Genomic DNA, 18,185 nt, shown 5'->3' on the forward strand with positions numbered 1-18,185 from the left:
AATTTGAAGACCAAATGGCAAAGTTTGGAGTTAAAAGGCACTAATTTCCCCTACCTAATGTTTTATCATATATCCAAATCCCTTTCTAGTTATTTTAGGATGTCCATGTTTTTATGGGGATGTAAATAAAAATATGCATCTCAGTTTTCTCAGTTAGCAATATTATAAAGGCTTTTAATCCTGCTGTACATTCTTTATAATTAGCAGCTTAATCGCAAGATAATATTTCTATTCCATAGATAAATGTAAGAGCCATGGTTTACTTAACCATTCCCTTATTCTGTGATATATAACTTGCTTCAGTGTTTTAGCAATGCTGTGATTGAGTATCTTTTGTATGGTAAGTTTTTTTCCCCCACAATTTGAATTATGTCTTTAGGATAAGTCCCAGAAAAGCAATTAGAGTATGCACATTTTAATGGCTCTGTCAAGTTTCTATCCAAATGAGAAGACAGCTTTGTTTTTTTAAGCAAACATTACTCCATCAGCCCCAGATTGAGTTCCTCCAAGACAGACATCCTACCTTATTTAAATTAAACAAAACAACAACAACAACAAAAACAAAACAAAAAAACCATGGCGCCTAGCCTGTAAGGACATTTAATGAATATTTTGTGGAACAAATGAGTGAACCAAAACATTTTAAAATCTGAGACTTTAGGAAAAATATTTAGGCTAGATCTCTTACAACTTTTTTTTTTTTTAATTAAGAGATGTTGTATTTCCATTTAGATTTCCCTGAGATGTCGAGGACCTATTCATGCCAAGTGTCGGGTAGTGTTACCCTTTCCTTATCTCATTTTCTCCTCACAGCGCCCCCTACAGTTCATTCTCCGCACAGCCACAGAATGAAATGCTCAAGCATAAATCAGAGGAGGGCACACGCTTGCTTTTTTAGAGGGGCTTGATCTGACAAGCCCCCATCATTTAAAGGAAAACTCGGTCTTCTTCTCTGGGGAGAATACTAGTTCTGGAGAAATTTCTACTTAGGTGGAAACAAAATTTCCACCCAAAAACCAGGAGTCACCGAAGGGAATTTTCCTGAATATAGTTTAGCCTAGGCAACGGGTCATTTTAGTTAAACTATGAATCAGAGTTATGTACCATTTTGGTAAGCAGGGCACAACTGACTCTGAAAAAAAATAATTTTACTGGTCAAAATTTACACTGGCTGATGCGCCCTGTGTCTCTTAGAATTTCACAGTACTCTCCTCCCCACCCCACCCCATCCCCGACTTTTGTTTTTTAAGAAAATTTCTTATTTCAGGAACTATCACTTTCATTTCTTAGACCCAGAAGGCCAAGTTGCTTGCACAAGCTCGGAGAGCGTGAGTGACACAACCAGAATGCCCCCAGTGTCCCAAACCATCGCTGGCTTAGAGGCTAACCTTGAACCACAGCGCCCCCAGGTGGGCGGCGAGTGGTTTGGCTTTTCCACCTGGGCGACTCCTCACCCAACCGGCGCTTCCTTTTTCTCCTTTCAGGTGAAGGAGGCCATGCAACGGATCCACGACCGGGGGAATATCGGCAAATTAATTCTGGATGTAGAGAAGACCCCGACTCCACTGGTGAGTCAAAAGCAGAGGGTCCGTTCAGTTCAACACAAGAGGGTCTATCAGGTGTGGGCACAGGTCGGGTAGGGGGAAATACAAGCAGTTCTGGCTCGCACAGCAGACCCGCGTAATCAAATGATGGTGCAAATGAGCGATTAGTCACAAAACTGGGATGCAGGCTAAAAGAGAAAAGAAGATACTTCAGTGAGAACATTTCAAGAGCAATCCGAGGGCAGTCAGGAAAGGACAGGAATAATCGACCTGTGTCTATGACAAGTGCTGTCTCTTGGCTGCCACAAGTGGGAGGAATTCCTGGTAAAATCAAATAAACTCACATTCACATATTCAACAGACGGAGGCTACTTGCTTCCGAGATGCCTGCTGATGATTGCATTGCTTTTGTTTCCTTTCGTCGGGATGATACCCTTACATCCAGGGATCCCACCGGGAGTGAAGCATGTCACACTCTTGCAAGGGCCACTGGTCCAGGGTGGGGGAGCAGGCAGTGTAGTGTGGCACACAGAGCGCCATCAGGCTGCGTGGATTCGAAGCCTGGCTCTGATGTCCTGTGTGTCACCCTGGGCAATTATTCTGCCACTCCGTCCTCAGTATCCCTGCCTGTAAACTGGAGATTGATGAGTTCTCTCAAGTCAGGTGAGAGATGATGAGACACATAAAGCATTGGCTCGTCCATCCCAAGTTCTAGGAAAGGTTTCACAAAGAAAATACTTAGGAAGGGCTTTTTTTCTTTGTTTGCTTTCTCACCTGTTTAGTCTTAAACCTGCATCAGGCATTTGTAAAAGAGAAAGAACTAAAATCTTTGCATGTTTTACTCTGTGTGTGTGTGTGTGGTTTTTTTCAAGTGTTTCCTTGGCTTTTGTAACCACAATGTAGTGTGGGAATGGCAGTCATTTCACTCAATGAAGGATGACTTCATGAGAGGGCATTTTACAAAATGCAAGTGACTGATTACAATCGGGACCTTGTCTATTAAGTGCTTACTAAGTCCCAGGACTCCGCCAGCAAATGTCTGAAGGCAGATGAGGGGTTGAGACACGCGAGGAGAAGGGGGCTGGGTCCCAGGTCTTCTGTACACCTATGTTGTTCTTAAAACACATGACCAGACCTATTGTACCTTATCAGTAGAGGAGATCTAGAGCCAGCCTGGACAGTTTGTTGCTTTTAAGTAGGATAGCTGGCATCAGCTTCCCTCCTGTCTCCATAACACATGAGGTCCCGCTGGGCCCTCAGGCTTGAGGAAGGCCTGTTTGACCACAGGGGATTCTCATCAGAGCAGGAGCTGAAAAGCCCAATTCTGAGTATAACAGCTCAGGGCCTTCCTTGGCGTATGCTATGGCCCTTGTTCCTGAATCTCAGGAGGGCTCTTATGAGGCTTTGGCTAGAGCCAAAATCCACGTCTTCACAGAAATGACATTCCAATGGGGGGGATGTAGACAACAAGGCAGACAAACGCACGTGTGTCAGCCTTATTGTTCTGGCTCTTAGGAAGTGACAGCACCAAGATTTGAACCTGGCCAGTCTGTGCAGTGGATGCTCTGAGTGCCCCCATGTCCCCCAGTACCTGACCCCTCTGTCTGAGAGCCCCCAGCCACAGGGGCATGTATGGCCAGTATGTACATAACTGCCAGAGATGCCAGAGTAGCCACTCCTTGGCTTCTTACCTCCTCACGTGGGAAACCGTGAGGGGTGTCCCTCACTGGCTCCCAGTGGTCCCGGCATGACTGAGCCCCGGCTGCCCACAGTAGGAGCCTACTTATTAGCTCACACTGTACTGACTTCCTGGCCTTTCCTGCCTCGCGCCCTCCCTCCCTACCCGGGCTTCCTGGCATCATCTCCCAGCTTCCAAATATTTGCACTCAAATCCTTATCTCAGAGTCTGCTTCTTAGGACACCCAACATAAGACGGCCAGCACCACAATGCCTTCCTGGGAAGAAAGCAACCCTAACTCTTAGCCCTCAAAGAAGTCCTTCCCAAGGGGGCTTCCTCAGATGCTTGAAGAAGGTGAGAGACAGACCGCAGACCCTCTAAAATGTCCTCTGTTGAACCGCAGATGGCCAACGACAGCACAGAGACCAGCGAGGCGGGGGAGGAGGAGGAGGACCACGAGGGAGACAGCGAGAACAAGGAGCGGATGCCCTTCATCCAGTAACGCAGGACCCAGGCAGCAGAATGTGAAGGACGGTCTGGAACAAGACGAGCCGGTCGAGAAAGCTCTTCTGTACCCCAGTGAACAAATGCCGTAGTCCACTGTGTGTTGTGTTTGTCTGCAGTCAGCTGAGCTAAAAGCTGTTGATCACTGTTGTTTTTGAAATTAAGTGCCAAGCCCATTCCATGCAGTATTATGTCCCTCCCTCATCTGTGTATCACACTCTCCCGCCTCCCCTACTTCAGAACCATCCGTCTTTGGGTCCTTCTTGACAGTTCTAGAACAGCCTTGCAAATTAATACAAGCCCAGAGCCCAAAGCCTATGAGACCAGACATAGGCAAAGACAAGTTTGGGTTGAAAGGTGTTATCATAAAAGCAGTGTCCAGATCCTAGAATTCTTCGGGCCAATGACACTTTTTGCTGCCAGCCACCCGTGATTCTGACAAGAGCACTTGCCAGTGTGGCTGGCAGAAGGAGGGTAGGCCAGGAGGTGCTTTTATGAGCCCATACGTTTAGGATCTCTCCAAATAGTACTTTCCCTCTCCCCATTTGAGAGGCACCTTCCTTACATCCATTCAGTTGTTTATTGGTCAAAAGGTTGAACCATTCTCCTCTAGCATCAGCCTCTGATGCTTGATCCCTTCACTGGTTCTTAACCATCAATACAGGAGTTTTCAGGATAGAAGATGGGTCAACAGCATGAGTTTGAGCATCAGCCACAGAGATTTCTCCTCTGAAACCAGGTCTCATGAGCAAAATCCCCCCACCCCGGCCGCCCGCCATATATATTTTCTTTTAATTCTAAGAAAACTCACCACGCGTGGGACTATTTCAGAAGTCATTACTGAGATTTGCCTATGTTTGCACACTTGCCATGGGCATTACCGATTTTGCTCTTTTCATTTCCAGGTAGTGAGCAGCTACCTTTACCAAGGATCCCCCAAGGAAGACCTCCCTGGTAGACCATATTAGGGGGGAAAAAAAAAAATCAATGAGTATCTCTTTTCTTGCCAAAGCATGTTCTGACATGTAACAAACTCTAGCGATAAAAACGGTTGATGTTCAGTATCTGATGCCAAATGTGCAGTTCCTCTCCTCTAAAATACAAAATTATGGTGCAGACTCTTCGCAAGCCCCTGCTTTTTGGAAACCAGGGACCAAACTACTTGATTATACACCATTGTCTAATTTTCCAGCTCCTACACTCTTAAGACACCCCACACTCCGCCCACTATACTTGATATGTCTCAAGGTGAACAGTTCCCCTGAAGGATGAGAGAGAGGCTCAGTGTCTCCATAGGGGGGGCTCCTTATTCCCTCCTCCCACTCCTTTTGGCTCAAATGGTGATTCCTTCACTCACAAACAGAGCTGGAGACACAAGGAGCCCACATGATTAGCACCCCAAGTCACTTTGCCTTCTGGAACACCTTGGAGGGCTCCCTGATTGCCCCATCTCTCCACCAGTGAGCCTCAGGGTAGACCCAACTCTTTCCCGAAATGATGGGAAGGAATGCATTCCAGCAATTACCTTTTTATTTCCAAAGTCCCTTTATAAGAACAATCACCTCATTAGTCATGTTCTTTTTTCCTGCACTAAGCTTGTGATGGTGACATTTATGCCAAATATTTATCTGAAGGGAGTTTCTCCTCATTGTGAATGTACATATAAAATATGGGCACAAGAAAGGGTGCTTCCATCTGATGAGCAGAGAGATGAGAGTATCTCAGAAGAAGACACTCACGTCATCTTCTCTTCATACCCCAGGACTCACCAATATTTCATTTCTGGGCCATTTAGAAAGATAATGTGGAGAGTTTTCACACACCCCACCCAATACTTTCACTAAAATGCTGTATTCTTGGTCATGTTTCTCCCATAACCAAGCTGACAATGATGTTTTAAGAAGAACCACTACCCAAGTGACATTCCTGGTGAGCTGGACAGAAATGGCATTTTCTAGGGCTGGGGTAACAAAGAGCCATTGGCCAAATCAGGGCTGTCCTCTGCGAGGGGAGTGGGAGCTCTATGTGCAGAATCCAAATGGCCTTTGTTCTTGTCCAGAGGAGAGGCGTTAAAGAAATCATGCTTCCCCAAATCTGTTTTTCAACTAGCAAAATTAATACAGTCATCATATATAATGGGAGTTGGTTAAAGAAAACCCTTTTGTCACTCCAGAATACAGGGTGAGAAGAGAAAACTAGAGTTTGACTATCAAGGTCCAGTTATGCCATTAAGAACAGAAGAAAAGAAAATGCCAAAATTAGCCGTTTAATGCACTCTCGTTTTAAGCACCTTCTTCCTGTCACGTGACTGGTTTTCTGAAGGAAGTATAAGGAAAGTCTCAGTTTGCCTTAAAGGAACTGTGAAGGCTTCTCTGTCATTTAAACTTGATTGGAGTGAACTGAAACATTGTCTAACGTATTTGTGGCTTTAGAGCTTTTGTTACATTGTGCCTACAAAGCAAATTATGTTTACATAAAATATATAAATAAAGTATTCAGCATAGCATAACCTTGCCTGGCATATTGGTGACTCCACATAAACAGTTGTTGGAAAAGCAGCCCCACTATTAAAATGCAAGAAGTGGGTGACTCAAAAAGGAAAAAAAAATACGTGATAGAAGAATTTTCAAATGAGAAACTAAAGACTGTGTAGAGAAAATAGGAGGCACGATGAGACAAGCCTTTAAAAAAAAAAAATTCAAGTTCCCTCAAGCAAGAAAGTATAACCACTAAATAAAGTAACTACTGAAGACATCATATAATGACAATAATTATAATCGCGCTTATGAGGTACCTACAATATGCTGTTAAGAGAACTGTATCTCTCTATATAAACTAAAGTTAAATAACATACATATTAATTTGCCTACCCTCCCAATAGCCCTGAGAGGTAGGGTTTATCATTACACCCATTTTATAGGTGACAAGACTGAAGATTAAGGTTCTGCACTTGCCCAAGATCACATCGCTAGTAAGTGATGGGGCCAGGATTTCGAGCCAAGCTAGAACCCATGCTCTTAATCACCCTATCACGCTTCTTGGCTTAACTAGGGTGAAATATGATGCATTTCAAATTACCATCCCTTGTTTTCTAGAAACTCTTCAAGTATTCTGTTTCCTCTGATTTCAAGGATATGTTTGTAAATTTGTTCTGTTTTGTAGCAAATAATATATCAGAAGCATTTTTTTTTCTGGCCCTCCATCCCAGGGTTCAGTGAGGTACTGATTTTAAAACTCACACATCTCTCTCTCTCTCAAAAAAAAAAAAAACCCTCACACATCTCAGCCCTTTTCATTTTGATGATCTAATATCCTCAAGGTTATCAAAGAGATACAGAAAAGTAAATCCCCAAGGCTAAGACTTCATGAAAGAGGAATTAAATGATTAGGGAGGCTTTATTGTGTTTACCATATTCACAGCAGGAAGCCAAAAAAATAGAACTAAGCCCCATGTCAATAAAAGGCCACATACATAAATCTGAATTTGCAAGGTAGAAATATTACTCACATTGTCAGTGAAATTCTTTCAAAGTGCCTGCACAAAGGATTTTCTTACAATATTCTAATTTAATGTTCATGTACTCCATATAAACCTCATGGTCTTACTTAGCCAGTGTTGGTACACTGTCACATTTAAACACAGTCCAGCAACTGGAATCGAAACTAAAATCCACATCTTCACTTACAACTCTGAGAATGGGGAAGAGGTCCAGCAGTTGGAAACAAAATTCTTTTCAGCAGTGTGAATGATGTTTTGGTGGTAATGGAGGTAAACCTTTCAAAAGCCATTTGCGGCATAAGGAAGGAAATGTTTGTGTAGAAGCAAGGAGGTGAGAACTTCTGAAGGGCATAATGATGATTGGAGAGTAGAACAGTGTAGCTGAAACACACACACGGGGATGGAGTGGAACAGGAGAGAGGCACGATGGGGAGTTGGTACCAGGTGTGGAGGTCTTTGAACACCAAGTCGATGGTCCTGGATTTCTGTGGAAAGGAACAAGGATGTGTGGTGGTGGTGTGGCGTGAAAGTTTGGGCATGGAGGTGATTATCAAGAGTAAATGTGGGGTTCAATGCAAAGAGGGATATGAGATGAGCCTAAATATGGTCCCAGGGAGACATCAAGTACCTCAATTCCCCCCGCCCTCATTTGCATCCTCTGGAATCAGACGTTAAGTGTCAGAACAAGGACTTGAGTATCAGCAGTGTTGGGAGGTGATCCCAAGAAGCACAGCTGGGGGAAGAGGAATATAAAACAGGAAAGGGAAGAAGCCAGTTCAGGGGATGTTGATGAGCAAGTTACCACTGTGGGAGAGGTAAACAGGCCCCAGAGTGTCTCATTTGAAAGGTGAGGAAATTGTCCTATTTATCTATCAATTCCCAGGCATCATTGGTAGAGGGCTACTTCTGACAAGTGTGTTGATTCCCTGATGCTCTTGACCTTCCCCTTGTGGCCTGACAGTGCCCTTGGACGAACAGCCACAAAAAGCCATTAGGATATAGAGGAGCAGTGAGGGGATTTGGAACAGTTAAGTTCCCAGAGCTCTTACTGTAACTCTTCCAGGGAATTGGCTCTTTCTTCGGAAGTCAAATGGGGAAGCTGTTGAAGCTTTCTACTAACCATATGCCAGGCTTACTAACTACTTCCCCACTCCAGCTATCGCATTAGCTCACACCACCCTTTCAGTTTTGCTTTTTTTTTTAAAAAAAATTTTTTTATTTATTTATGAGAGCGAGCAAGCTAGTGAGAGAGAGCCTGAGCTGGGGGGAGGGGCAGAGGGAGAAGCAGACTCCCCACTCCCCTGAGCAGGGAGCCCAATGCGATGCAGGGCTTGATCCCAGGACCTGGGACCATGACCTGAGCCGAAGGCAGACGTTTAACCGACTGAGCCACCCAGGCACCCCTTGTTTTGCTTTTTGTTATGTTAATTGGTCTCTTGACTTGAAGAATATGGCTTTTGCACAGAGACAGCCAAAATGCCTCCCCTCACCCAACCTTCACTGTGATAAGTACTTTCATTGGGGTCTTCCTGCCAAATTTCAGGTCTTATCACTGGGGCCAGAAGATCTGGGACTCTATGTTAAAGAAAGACATATGTTTGTTCAACAGATATTATTAATGAACATTTACTGGGTGTAGGACCCTGTTTCGGGTCCTAGAAATAGAAAGAAAATAAGACACAGACCTTTCCTCAAGAAATTCAGTCAAAAAAAAAAAAAAGAAGAAGAAATTCACAGTCTAAAACTGTGGTATCCAGTAAAGATATGAATATGAGCAACATACAAAGTTAAGTTTTCTAATAGTCAAATTTAAAAAGTAAAAAAAGAAATTTAATTTTAATATTTTATTTAGCCTAATATACAGAATGTTATCATTTCAACATACAGTCAATATAAAGATTATTAATGAGACATTTTACACTCCATTTTTCATACTAAGACTTCAAAGTCTGGTGTGTATTTTAACACAGGACATCTCAACTTGAGCTGGACACATTGCAAATGCTCAGTAGCACTTGTGACTAGCGGCTTCCATTTTGGACAGGCAGGTCTAGAGAAGGGCAGAAATGGACACCAATATACGCAACATAGCTTCAAAGAGGCAACGTTAGGGGGGGCAAGTGGGAGCACAAAATAGGGAGGGGGTCAACTCTGATAAAAGAGGATGTCAAGGAAAGTGTACACAGAGGAAGTGACGCTTGAGGAGTGGGTGTTGTTCATGAGAATAATGTACTTATTTTTTTGTTTTGTTTTGTTTGTTATTTTTATTAACATATGATGTATTATTTGTTTCAGGTGTACAGGTCAGTGAATCATCAGTCTTACATAATTCACAGCACTCACCATAGCACGTACCCTCCCCAGTGTCCATCACCCAGCCACCCCATCTCTCCCACCCCCTTCCACTCCAGTAACCAGAATAATGTACTTAATGCACACAGCATAGTGCCTGGTACATAGTAAGCACAATCAACTGGCTTCTTTTCCCATTTGCTAATGCAGGGAAGAAAGGGATGCTTGGGAAATACTCAGTAGCTTCCCCTTTTTTTTAACAATAGAGAATATATAGATCTCAATATTTCACTTCTGGTTTGATTGTGGGAGAAAAAATAACTTGTTATGGACTGAATGTCTGTGACACTCCAAAATTCCTATGTTGTAATCCTCCCCCCTCTCCCATGGGATGGTATTAGGAGGTGGGCTTTTAGGAGGTAACCAGGATTAGGTGAGGTCATGAGGGTGGAGCCCTCATGAATGAGATTACTGCCTTTAGGAGACTCAGGAGAGAGCTTGCTCCCCCCGCCTCCCTTGTGTATGGATACGAAGGTACTGGCAGTCTGCAACCAGAAAAGGGCTTTCCCAAGACCTTGACAATGCTGGCACCCTCATTTCTGACTTCCAGCCTCGAGACTGTAAGAAATACATTTCTGTTTTTCAGAAGCCATGCAGTCTATGATCCTTTGTTACAGCAGCCTGGGCTGTCAAAGACATAAGTGTTTTTGCATTCTCTGCCTTGAGCAGAATGAACACAACTCCTATTACCAGCCAAGCAAAGATGCTGGGAAATATGTCCCATGAGTTATTCAAATTGGCACCCAAACACCCAGGCGAAGGAGTGACTCAGACAGTAGCAACTGCACCCCCAACACACCACAAGCAGTACCCACATGAGTGGTGATTCAGAGCTTAAGACTTGGAATCTTGCAAATGAGGGATCAAATCTGGGCAAACTGCTTGGCATGTGAGCTTTCCCCTAATAAAATGGGGATAATTATATTGTCTATGGCCTCGAATTGTGATGAAGATCAAATTTAACTGTGTATGTGTAACCAGACTGAAACCACGACCCACAAGTTCCAGTCTGGAAGCCAGATGGTAAATGCTTTCAAACAAGGTTTTTCATTCACTCAACAAACACTAATCAAATACCTACCATGTTTCCAACACAGTATTTTTAATGTCTTAGGAAAAATAAGAAATACATAACCTCTGTCATCCAAAAGCTTACAATTTAATGATGTGTTAACAAATAAATTCTATCTCTTCTGCAAATGGCAGTTTATTTGTAAAGCCTGCCTTGGGCTTTCATGTGGGCAGAGTGGTAAAGACTGCTGTAACTGATGAATAATGTCCATCAGAAGCAGGTGAGGAGAGTTGCCCAGGAGAAGCAACTATCTTTGGGTACATCAGTGGGGAAGCACATGGTGGGCTCAAAGAATGGTCCATTTAGCTACCGCATGCACCGAGAGGAGAAACAACAAATGAGCAAGACTGCATTATAGAAATCCACAAAGGACCCTTCAAGGGTTCTGGATTTTTACTAAAAGCATAGGGATTAATCAAGGGATTACTGGAGAATGCTCTCAAGTAAGAGAAGACCATGGAAAATCTTCCAAAAATGAATTTCACCATTTCACTTGGTCCAGTTTTGGGAGGCAGATTGGGCAGGGGGACATACTGGTACAACAGTTTCTTTGGTTTGTCCCCCAAGGCCGATCCATTGTCTATTCGCTCATGAATTAAAGTAGCTACTAATCCAGCCTGAGTGGGAAAGAAAGAACACATCTTTCAGGAGTGATAAGACAAAGAAGGCTGGTGATGTAGGCTTTCCCTGAGGACTGGGGGACACTTGTCCATGGGAGGCACCCAGAAAGTAAATCACCCACCACCTATCAGAGCTGGGAGTCAAAACTACCAGAGGGCTCACATGGCAAGCTCACAAACACCATGCATAAAGATGGGAATCGCTTTCAAAAAACTGTCCCAGCTTAGCGTGCAAAGATTTCCATAGAATGAAATCAAATCAAGGCAAACCACAAAAACAAAACTAACATTTCCTGAGGATTTGCCAATTACCAAGCATTTTACATATACCTTCACCGAATCAAAACAATTCCTTGGAAAGAAGGCAGCAACCCTGCTTTCAGATAAGGATACTACATTTCAGAGAGGTGAGGTGGCCTGCCCATATTTACTCAGCTGGGGAAGATGGGGGCCAGCACTTCTGACTTAACATCTCCCAGGTAAGGCGATCACTCCCGTTTTTCCTCTGGACAAGGAAGAAGAACTTCCTCTCTACTAGCTCTGGTGGGAATCAAGGTACTCTCAGGAAGGCTCTGATTGGTCTGGCTTGGATCACATGTCCATCTTAAACCAATCACAGAAGCAGAGGATGAGAGCCCGTGGATAAATGCCCAGATTCCCTTTCCTCTGCTCTCATGATTCTGGGGCCTGTTCCACACAGAATCTCAAAGGGCCAACTCCTGCTTCTTGACATCACCTTCTAAATAAATGACCGAAATAAATGACCCAAGTCCTTATCTTGGGAGCTACTTTGGGGGAAAATAGCATTTTTGATGTATTAACTTGCCAAATACAACAACCTTATAAGTGATACTATTCCCATTTTACTTATGACAAAGTAAAGTTCAGAAAAGTTAAGTAAAAAATGCCCAACACTACACATAGCAACTGACTTTCCAGAATTTGGGCCCAGAAATCAAGCTAAGCATTTGCTAATGTCCAAGTCACTGAAAACACACAATACCACTTAACAAATTGGAAAAAAAATATTCAAAAGCCAAGCCAGTGTCAATTAAAATGACTTCTGGGGCCAGCCCTTCTCAGTTTTTCAAAAGCCTGCCCAGGGAGCAAGAAGGGATTATTTCTGTTTTCCTGACTCTGGAGAATTTTATCCAAGGCCAGCAGGAGGGGGCCCAGCAGCCTAATGAATTAAAAAGCTATGCTGGGAAGCAGAGAGTCAGACCAAGGCACACATCGCAATGCATTTGATCTCTTCATCCTTTGCAAAAACAAGCAATCCTTTGCAAAAACAAGCATAAATACCTATTTACAGAGCCCAAGCTAATGCTCAGGTTGACTGCTGATATTAAGAGCTGGTCTGACTACTGTCTTTGTTTGCGGGCAGACGACTGGATATCCCAATGATCCTTTGAGATTAATCAACTAGCAAGATAGGAAGTCAGTGCACCATCACACTGACCCAAAGTATTTTACTGTTAACTAGATGAATTAAGAGGATATCAAAAGCTCCCATTCTCAATCAGGAACAATCTGTCTATATGTAAGTATCTCTCTCTCTATCTATCTATCTATTATCTATCTATCTTTGCTAAGGAAAGTATTATTAAGGAGACTCCATTCAAGTTTACAAATATTTATTAAGCTTTTGCTATGTGCATGGCCCCATTTTATGTACTGTAAAGGATTCAGAGATAAATACAGCCTGGCAATGCTGGCAAAGAGCCCACTGTCTAGAAGACAGAGTAAGACAGGGACCCAGTCACCCAGAGAAGGCTAGCAGAGTAAAAGGGAGAGATGCATAGGGCTCTAAGGTGCAAAATTGGCAGAGATGATGTTTGTACATAAGATAAATAAGTCTCTATGGAATGGAAGTGGGCGGGCACTCTAGGCTTTTCCTGCCAAGTATTGACTGCGCCCTACTACGGCTCAGTGGTCAACAGCAGGGACTCTAAAGATAGATGCACTAGGTCTGAATCCTCACTCTTGGAGTTACCAGCTGTATGACCTTGCACACATTTTGTGTTTAATCTCTTACTTTGTTGTTTCCTCTGTAAAAGGGGAATGACAACATTAAAATGTTATCAGGTTAGGCACCTGGGTTGCTCAGTTGGTTAAGCATCTGCTTTCGGCTCAGGTCATGATCCCAGGGTCCTGCGATGGAGCTCCACGCTGAGCAGGGAGCCTGCTTCTCCCTCTCCCCCCTGCTCGGCTCTCTCTCTTTCTCTCTCTCTCAAATAAAAAAAAAAATGTTATCCTGTTATGGTGTATATTAAATCAGTCAATAGATGTTAAATTTTTAACTGAGTACCTGGGACAAAATAACTGCTTGTCATTTGAGGTGTTTTGTCAGTTGCACCTGATTTTCCTTTGGGGAATGACCCTGCCTTGTAGGTTGTTTCAGGGATCCGGTAAGTCAAGGTGCCCTTCCCTCCTCTAGCCAAATGGGACTCATGACCCAGGAAAGCCAAATGGATGTTCACCTAGTAATATAAAGTTTAAGAAGAGAGATGCAAACATACGAAAATGAATGGAGCACATCATCCGGTTGGTGGTACCCTAAAGAGCCTCCCCATGACTCCCTGCTACCCAGATCCCCAAAGCTACCATGTTTCTATTTTCCCCAAGCCTAGATCTTCAGACTTGTTTTAGATTCTGTGGGCAATCTCATACATATAGTTTAAGTAAGCCAGACCTAATTTTTGCATGCATAAAAACCCTACCTGATTAAAAGGGGTCTTGGAACTGGGCCTTGAATAACTTGGTGAGGTTGTGATGGGGACAGATCATTTTCCTGCTGTATTCTGTATTTCCCAAAGAAAGGCCAGGACATAAAGCCTGGCAAAGGATTATTATTGCACATCAAGGAAAAGAGGCAGTGTAAGAGACAAAGTGTGCGTGCCAAAACAGAAGCAGTTTGGAAACATTCCATGTTTTAATTAGGACACAATGGTCAAATATTTGAAATACAAAAAAACAGAGACAACCTATCCACAATACAAGAGCAGAATTTCCCAAATTTCTGTTATTTGCATACCAACATTTCTGTGATTTTTGTTATACCTGGGCCCAAAGTAGCATCAATTTTTCATAATATATTATATATATACTTATATAGAATTATATTATTATTTTTCTTTAAATAAACTCATTTTTAAACATAAATTTTTAAAAATTCTATTGCTACTATAAAAGGAAAATGAGTATTATTTACCATGAAGAGAAAGTAATCTTAAACATTGGCAGGTTAGGACTCCCACTGCCTAAATATGGGGTAATTTGAGCATCAAAATAAATGATGATAGTAATGGATTATAAACCATGAATAAAATTTAAAGACCTATCAGTCCACCATTAAATAACAAGTAATTGCAGTTGAATGCCTACTAATAAATGCAAAAGAAATGTTAGAAAATCAACTAGTTGCTCAAAGTTTGATAAAAAAAGATTATTCACCTAGTCTCAAAATAGTTCCCTACAAATCACATATTAATTACAAAATGAAAAAGGATAACTTTATAGTTGAGAAACCTGGCAGGCAATGCCTTAACCAAGTGATCAAAGGCAATATCACCAATAAAGACACACTTACATTATATGCTTCCTGATACAGTACACTGAGAAGGACACAATATCACTTCTGTAATATCCCTGCCAGTATATGCATAACTGGATTTATTCATGAGGAAATGCCAGACAAACCCAAACTGAGGAACATTCTAAAAAACAAACAAACAAACAAACAAAAATTGGTACTGTACTCTCCAAAAATGGCCAGATCATTAGAGTCAAAGGAAGGTTGAAGAACTATTACAAACTACTGAAGAGATAAGAAACAGGACAACTGAAGATAATGGGCTACCCCGAGTTGAATTCTAGACTGGGGTGGCAGTGGAGGGAGGGAGCTATTAAGAACTTTATTGGGACAACTGATGGAACTGAAAATGAACTGCAAATTAGATAACAGCATTGTATCACAGTATATTGCCTCAGTTTAATCATTAAGAGAAAGTCCTGGTTCTTAAGGAATACACACTTTAGTATTTTAGGTATAAAGGGGAATGATGTCTCTCCGACATTCATTCAAATGGTTTAAAATATATAGAAAAAGAAAAGAAGGGGGAGAGAGAGAGAAAGAGAAAGAGAGCGAGGATTACACAGCAAATGGGGCAAAATGTATCAGTAGGTGAATCTGGGTGGAGGGCATAAAGGAGTTCCTTACACTATTTTTTTGCATATTTTCTGTGAGTTGGAAATTATGTCAAAATAAAAAGTTACCAAAAGAATACTTAAAAAAAACTAATATAATACAACATTATTAGAGTCTAGTTAAAAATGATTGCCTCTTAAGAGTCTCCGGGCTTCAGGTCAGTTTCCTGTTAATAAAAAAGAGATTAGCAAGTTCTGGAAAGATTTTATTTGTTTATTTATTTTTTAAAAGACATACCAACATCAAATTAAAACTGTCTCCTTGACACCATAATCAAGATTTAAAGGGAATCCTGTGATCCAGCGTTCTTAATGTATGTACCCCAATGGTGTGAATATCCAGCTTGAGGGAAACCTGCTCTCCAGCAAACAAGGCTTATAGAAGCTTTGATCTGAGGGCAGCCAGGGAAGCCCGACTTTCTTGAGAAGACATGCTAGTGCATATAATTTAATACCCTGGTTTTGTCTCTAAGAAGTGCACTTTGCATACCATGGTTTTGAAACAGATCTCACTTCTGTGTGGTGACAATGTTTTCTACAGCCAGCCATTTCTATTTAAATGCTGGCTAAAGCTGGCTTCAACAATGAATCATTGACAGAAGTTTTGTTTCCTCCACACCAGGAAACTCAGATGGAAAGAGAAACCATCTGTCAGCCACTTCTATAGCTCGTCACTTGCTGCCAAGCATTTGCAGTCCCAAAATTGAAATAGAATCCCCCAAATGGTCCCCCAAAATGTTCCCAGTACTTTGGAAGGGCTCAGTTTTAGCGGTACCAAAGAGCGCGAGGAAGGAAACCACAACCATGTCCATGGAGTATTTTGCTGTGGTGCTGGGACATCCTTAGGGATTCCCAGCATCATCCCCACTAATATTTATGTATCACTTACCAAGGCAGGACCCCCGAAAAGCACTCTGCATGGTTTATTTCATTTAATCCTCTCACTATATGCTCTCCTTTTACAGATGAAGAAATCGAGGTGAGGAGAAGTTCAGGATTCAGACCCAAGTTTGCTTCCAGAATCCATGTGCTCAGCCCTCATCAGCCACTAAGTTGTGCTGCCTCACGGGACATAAAGAGGCACCTTGCTGGTGGGCTGCCAGGTGAAATTCAGGATGCCCACTTAAAGTTGAATTTCAGACACAAGTAACTTTTTAGTATAAGTATGTCCCAAATATTGCATGAGATAAACTTATACTAAAATATTATTTGCTGTTTATCTAAAATTCAAATGCACCTGGGCATTCATCTAGTATTTTTATTTGCTAATTCTGGAAACCATAAATATGGTAGAATCCAAACCCACAACCTCTGGCTTAGAAGATGTGTGACTTAACTATCTGGCCACAGGGCTTGACTACACAGGTAGGACCTGGATCTTCTGGGATCTTTCACAAAAATCTACATGTCCAATCACTTCAGAACTTTTTAGGGGTGGGAGGGTGGTGGTGTATGAATTCCAGAAAGATGCCAAAGAATCCTGCCAGCAATTATTATAAAGAACTAAGGAGTCCCCATGGGCTGACCCTGCAGTACTGGGTCTGGTGTGCTCAGACAGAGAAGCCTAAACTGCATAATAAATCACCACAAATTTAGAGGCTTCAAACAATATTATTTCATCACTTCCATGGGTCAGGAATCTGGACATCACTTAGATGGGTCCTTTGTGTCGGTCTCCCAGGGTTGGAATCAAGGTGATCAGCAGGCTGTATTCCCTTCTTGATTCCAGGGCCCTTGTCGACGCTCACACGTGCTCATATGCCCTCTCACGATATGGCAGCATATACCTTCAAGGCCAATAGAACAATATTTCGAGCTTGATGGAAGGCCTGGACCCTCTCTTATGGGCTTACCTGATTAGGCCAGGCCCACTCAGGATCATCTCATTAGCTCAAAATCACCTGCTCAAGGACCCCATTAACATCTGCAAAATCCCTCCACCTTTGTCATATCCTGTATTGATTAAGAGGGAATCACTCGTACTTCCCACAGCCAGGCCAGTCTTGTCATCACCTCATGTAACCATAATCACATTCCTTATATGTAGAATGAGGATGCTAACTAACAGCTGCCAGACAACTGAGTTCCCATAAGAATGAAATGAGATCATGCACATAAAGCACTTAGTTCAGTGCTTGGATCCAGGAAGGGCTCAAACACCATCAATTCATGGGCATAGCCAGACAACTGCAGCCTCAGTAAGGGAAGGAAATCTCAAAAGAACACAAACTTTAAGCCTCACTATACAGCAAAAAACGTGTCCCAAGAAGATGCCCTTGAACTTGGACTCAGGAGTGTTTCCCAGGAACATACACTAATGTGATAACTAGACTGTTTGACCTGCATCATAGATTGCTGTTGCACATCTCCGAAACTCTCTCTTTGGGGTTAGGCATCCTATTGGCTTTTATGAAGCTCCTCTGGAGGAAAAAAAAAAAACCTGCCTTATTTTTATACCTAAAGGCAGGGAGTGGTCAAGATTGAAGGCAGTAAAATACCAACTAATAACATTTTAACTCTCTCTGAACTTAACATGACAGATTTGTTTCCTGTGTTTATTTTATAATCCGTGGATCTGTACGATCACCATGTGTCACTGTGCACATAATCCAGAAAAAAAACAACCTGTGTGTGTGTGTGTGTGAGCATGTGTGCTTGTGTGCATGTGTGCGTCTGTATGTGAAGCTGGAGGTGGCTGGAGCATCTCTGG

The 18,185-nt window shown here is 42.4% G+C and overlaps 1 protein-coding gene across 1 annotated transcript in view; it reads left to right on the forward strand.

Annotated features, from left to right (window-relative positions):
* VAT1L (vesicle amine transport 1 like) overlaps positions 1-5,676 on the forward strand; it is a 142,269-nt gene extending 136,593 nt beyond the window's left edge. The window contains exons 8-9 of the mRNA XM_025860321.2: positions 1,485-1,568; positions 3,626-5,676. Coding sequence (XP_025716106.1) covers positions 1,485-1,568; positions 3,626-3,724 — 183 coding nt within the window. The 3' untranslated portion in view covers positions 3,725-5,676. The remainder of the gene's footprint in view (positions 1-1,484; positions 1,569-3,625) is intronic.
* The last annotated feature ends 12,509 nt before the right edge of the window (positions 5,677-18,185 follow it).

The sequence above is a fragment of the Callorhinus ursinus genome, unplaced genomic scaffold (genome assembly GCF_003265705.2).
Source record: "Callorhinus ursinus isolate GAN/ISIS: 27379988/994484 unplaced genomic scaffold, GSC_fseal_2.0 scaffold46, whole genome shotgun sequence".
Taxonomy (NCBI): domain Eukaryota; kingdom Metazoa; phylum Chordata; class Mammalia; order Carnivora; family Otariidae; genus Callorhinus; species Callorhinus ursinus.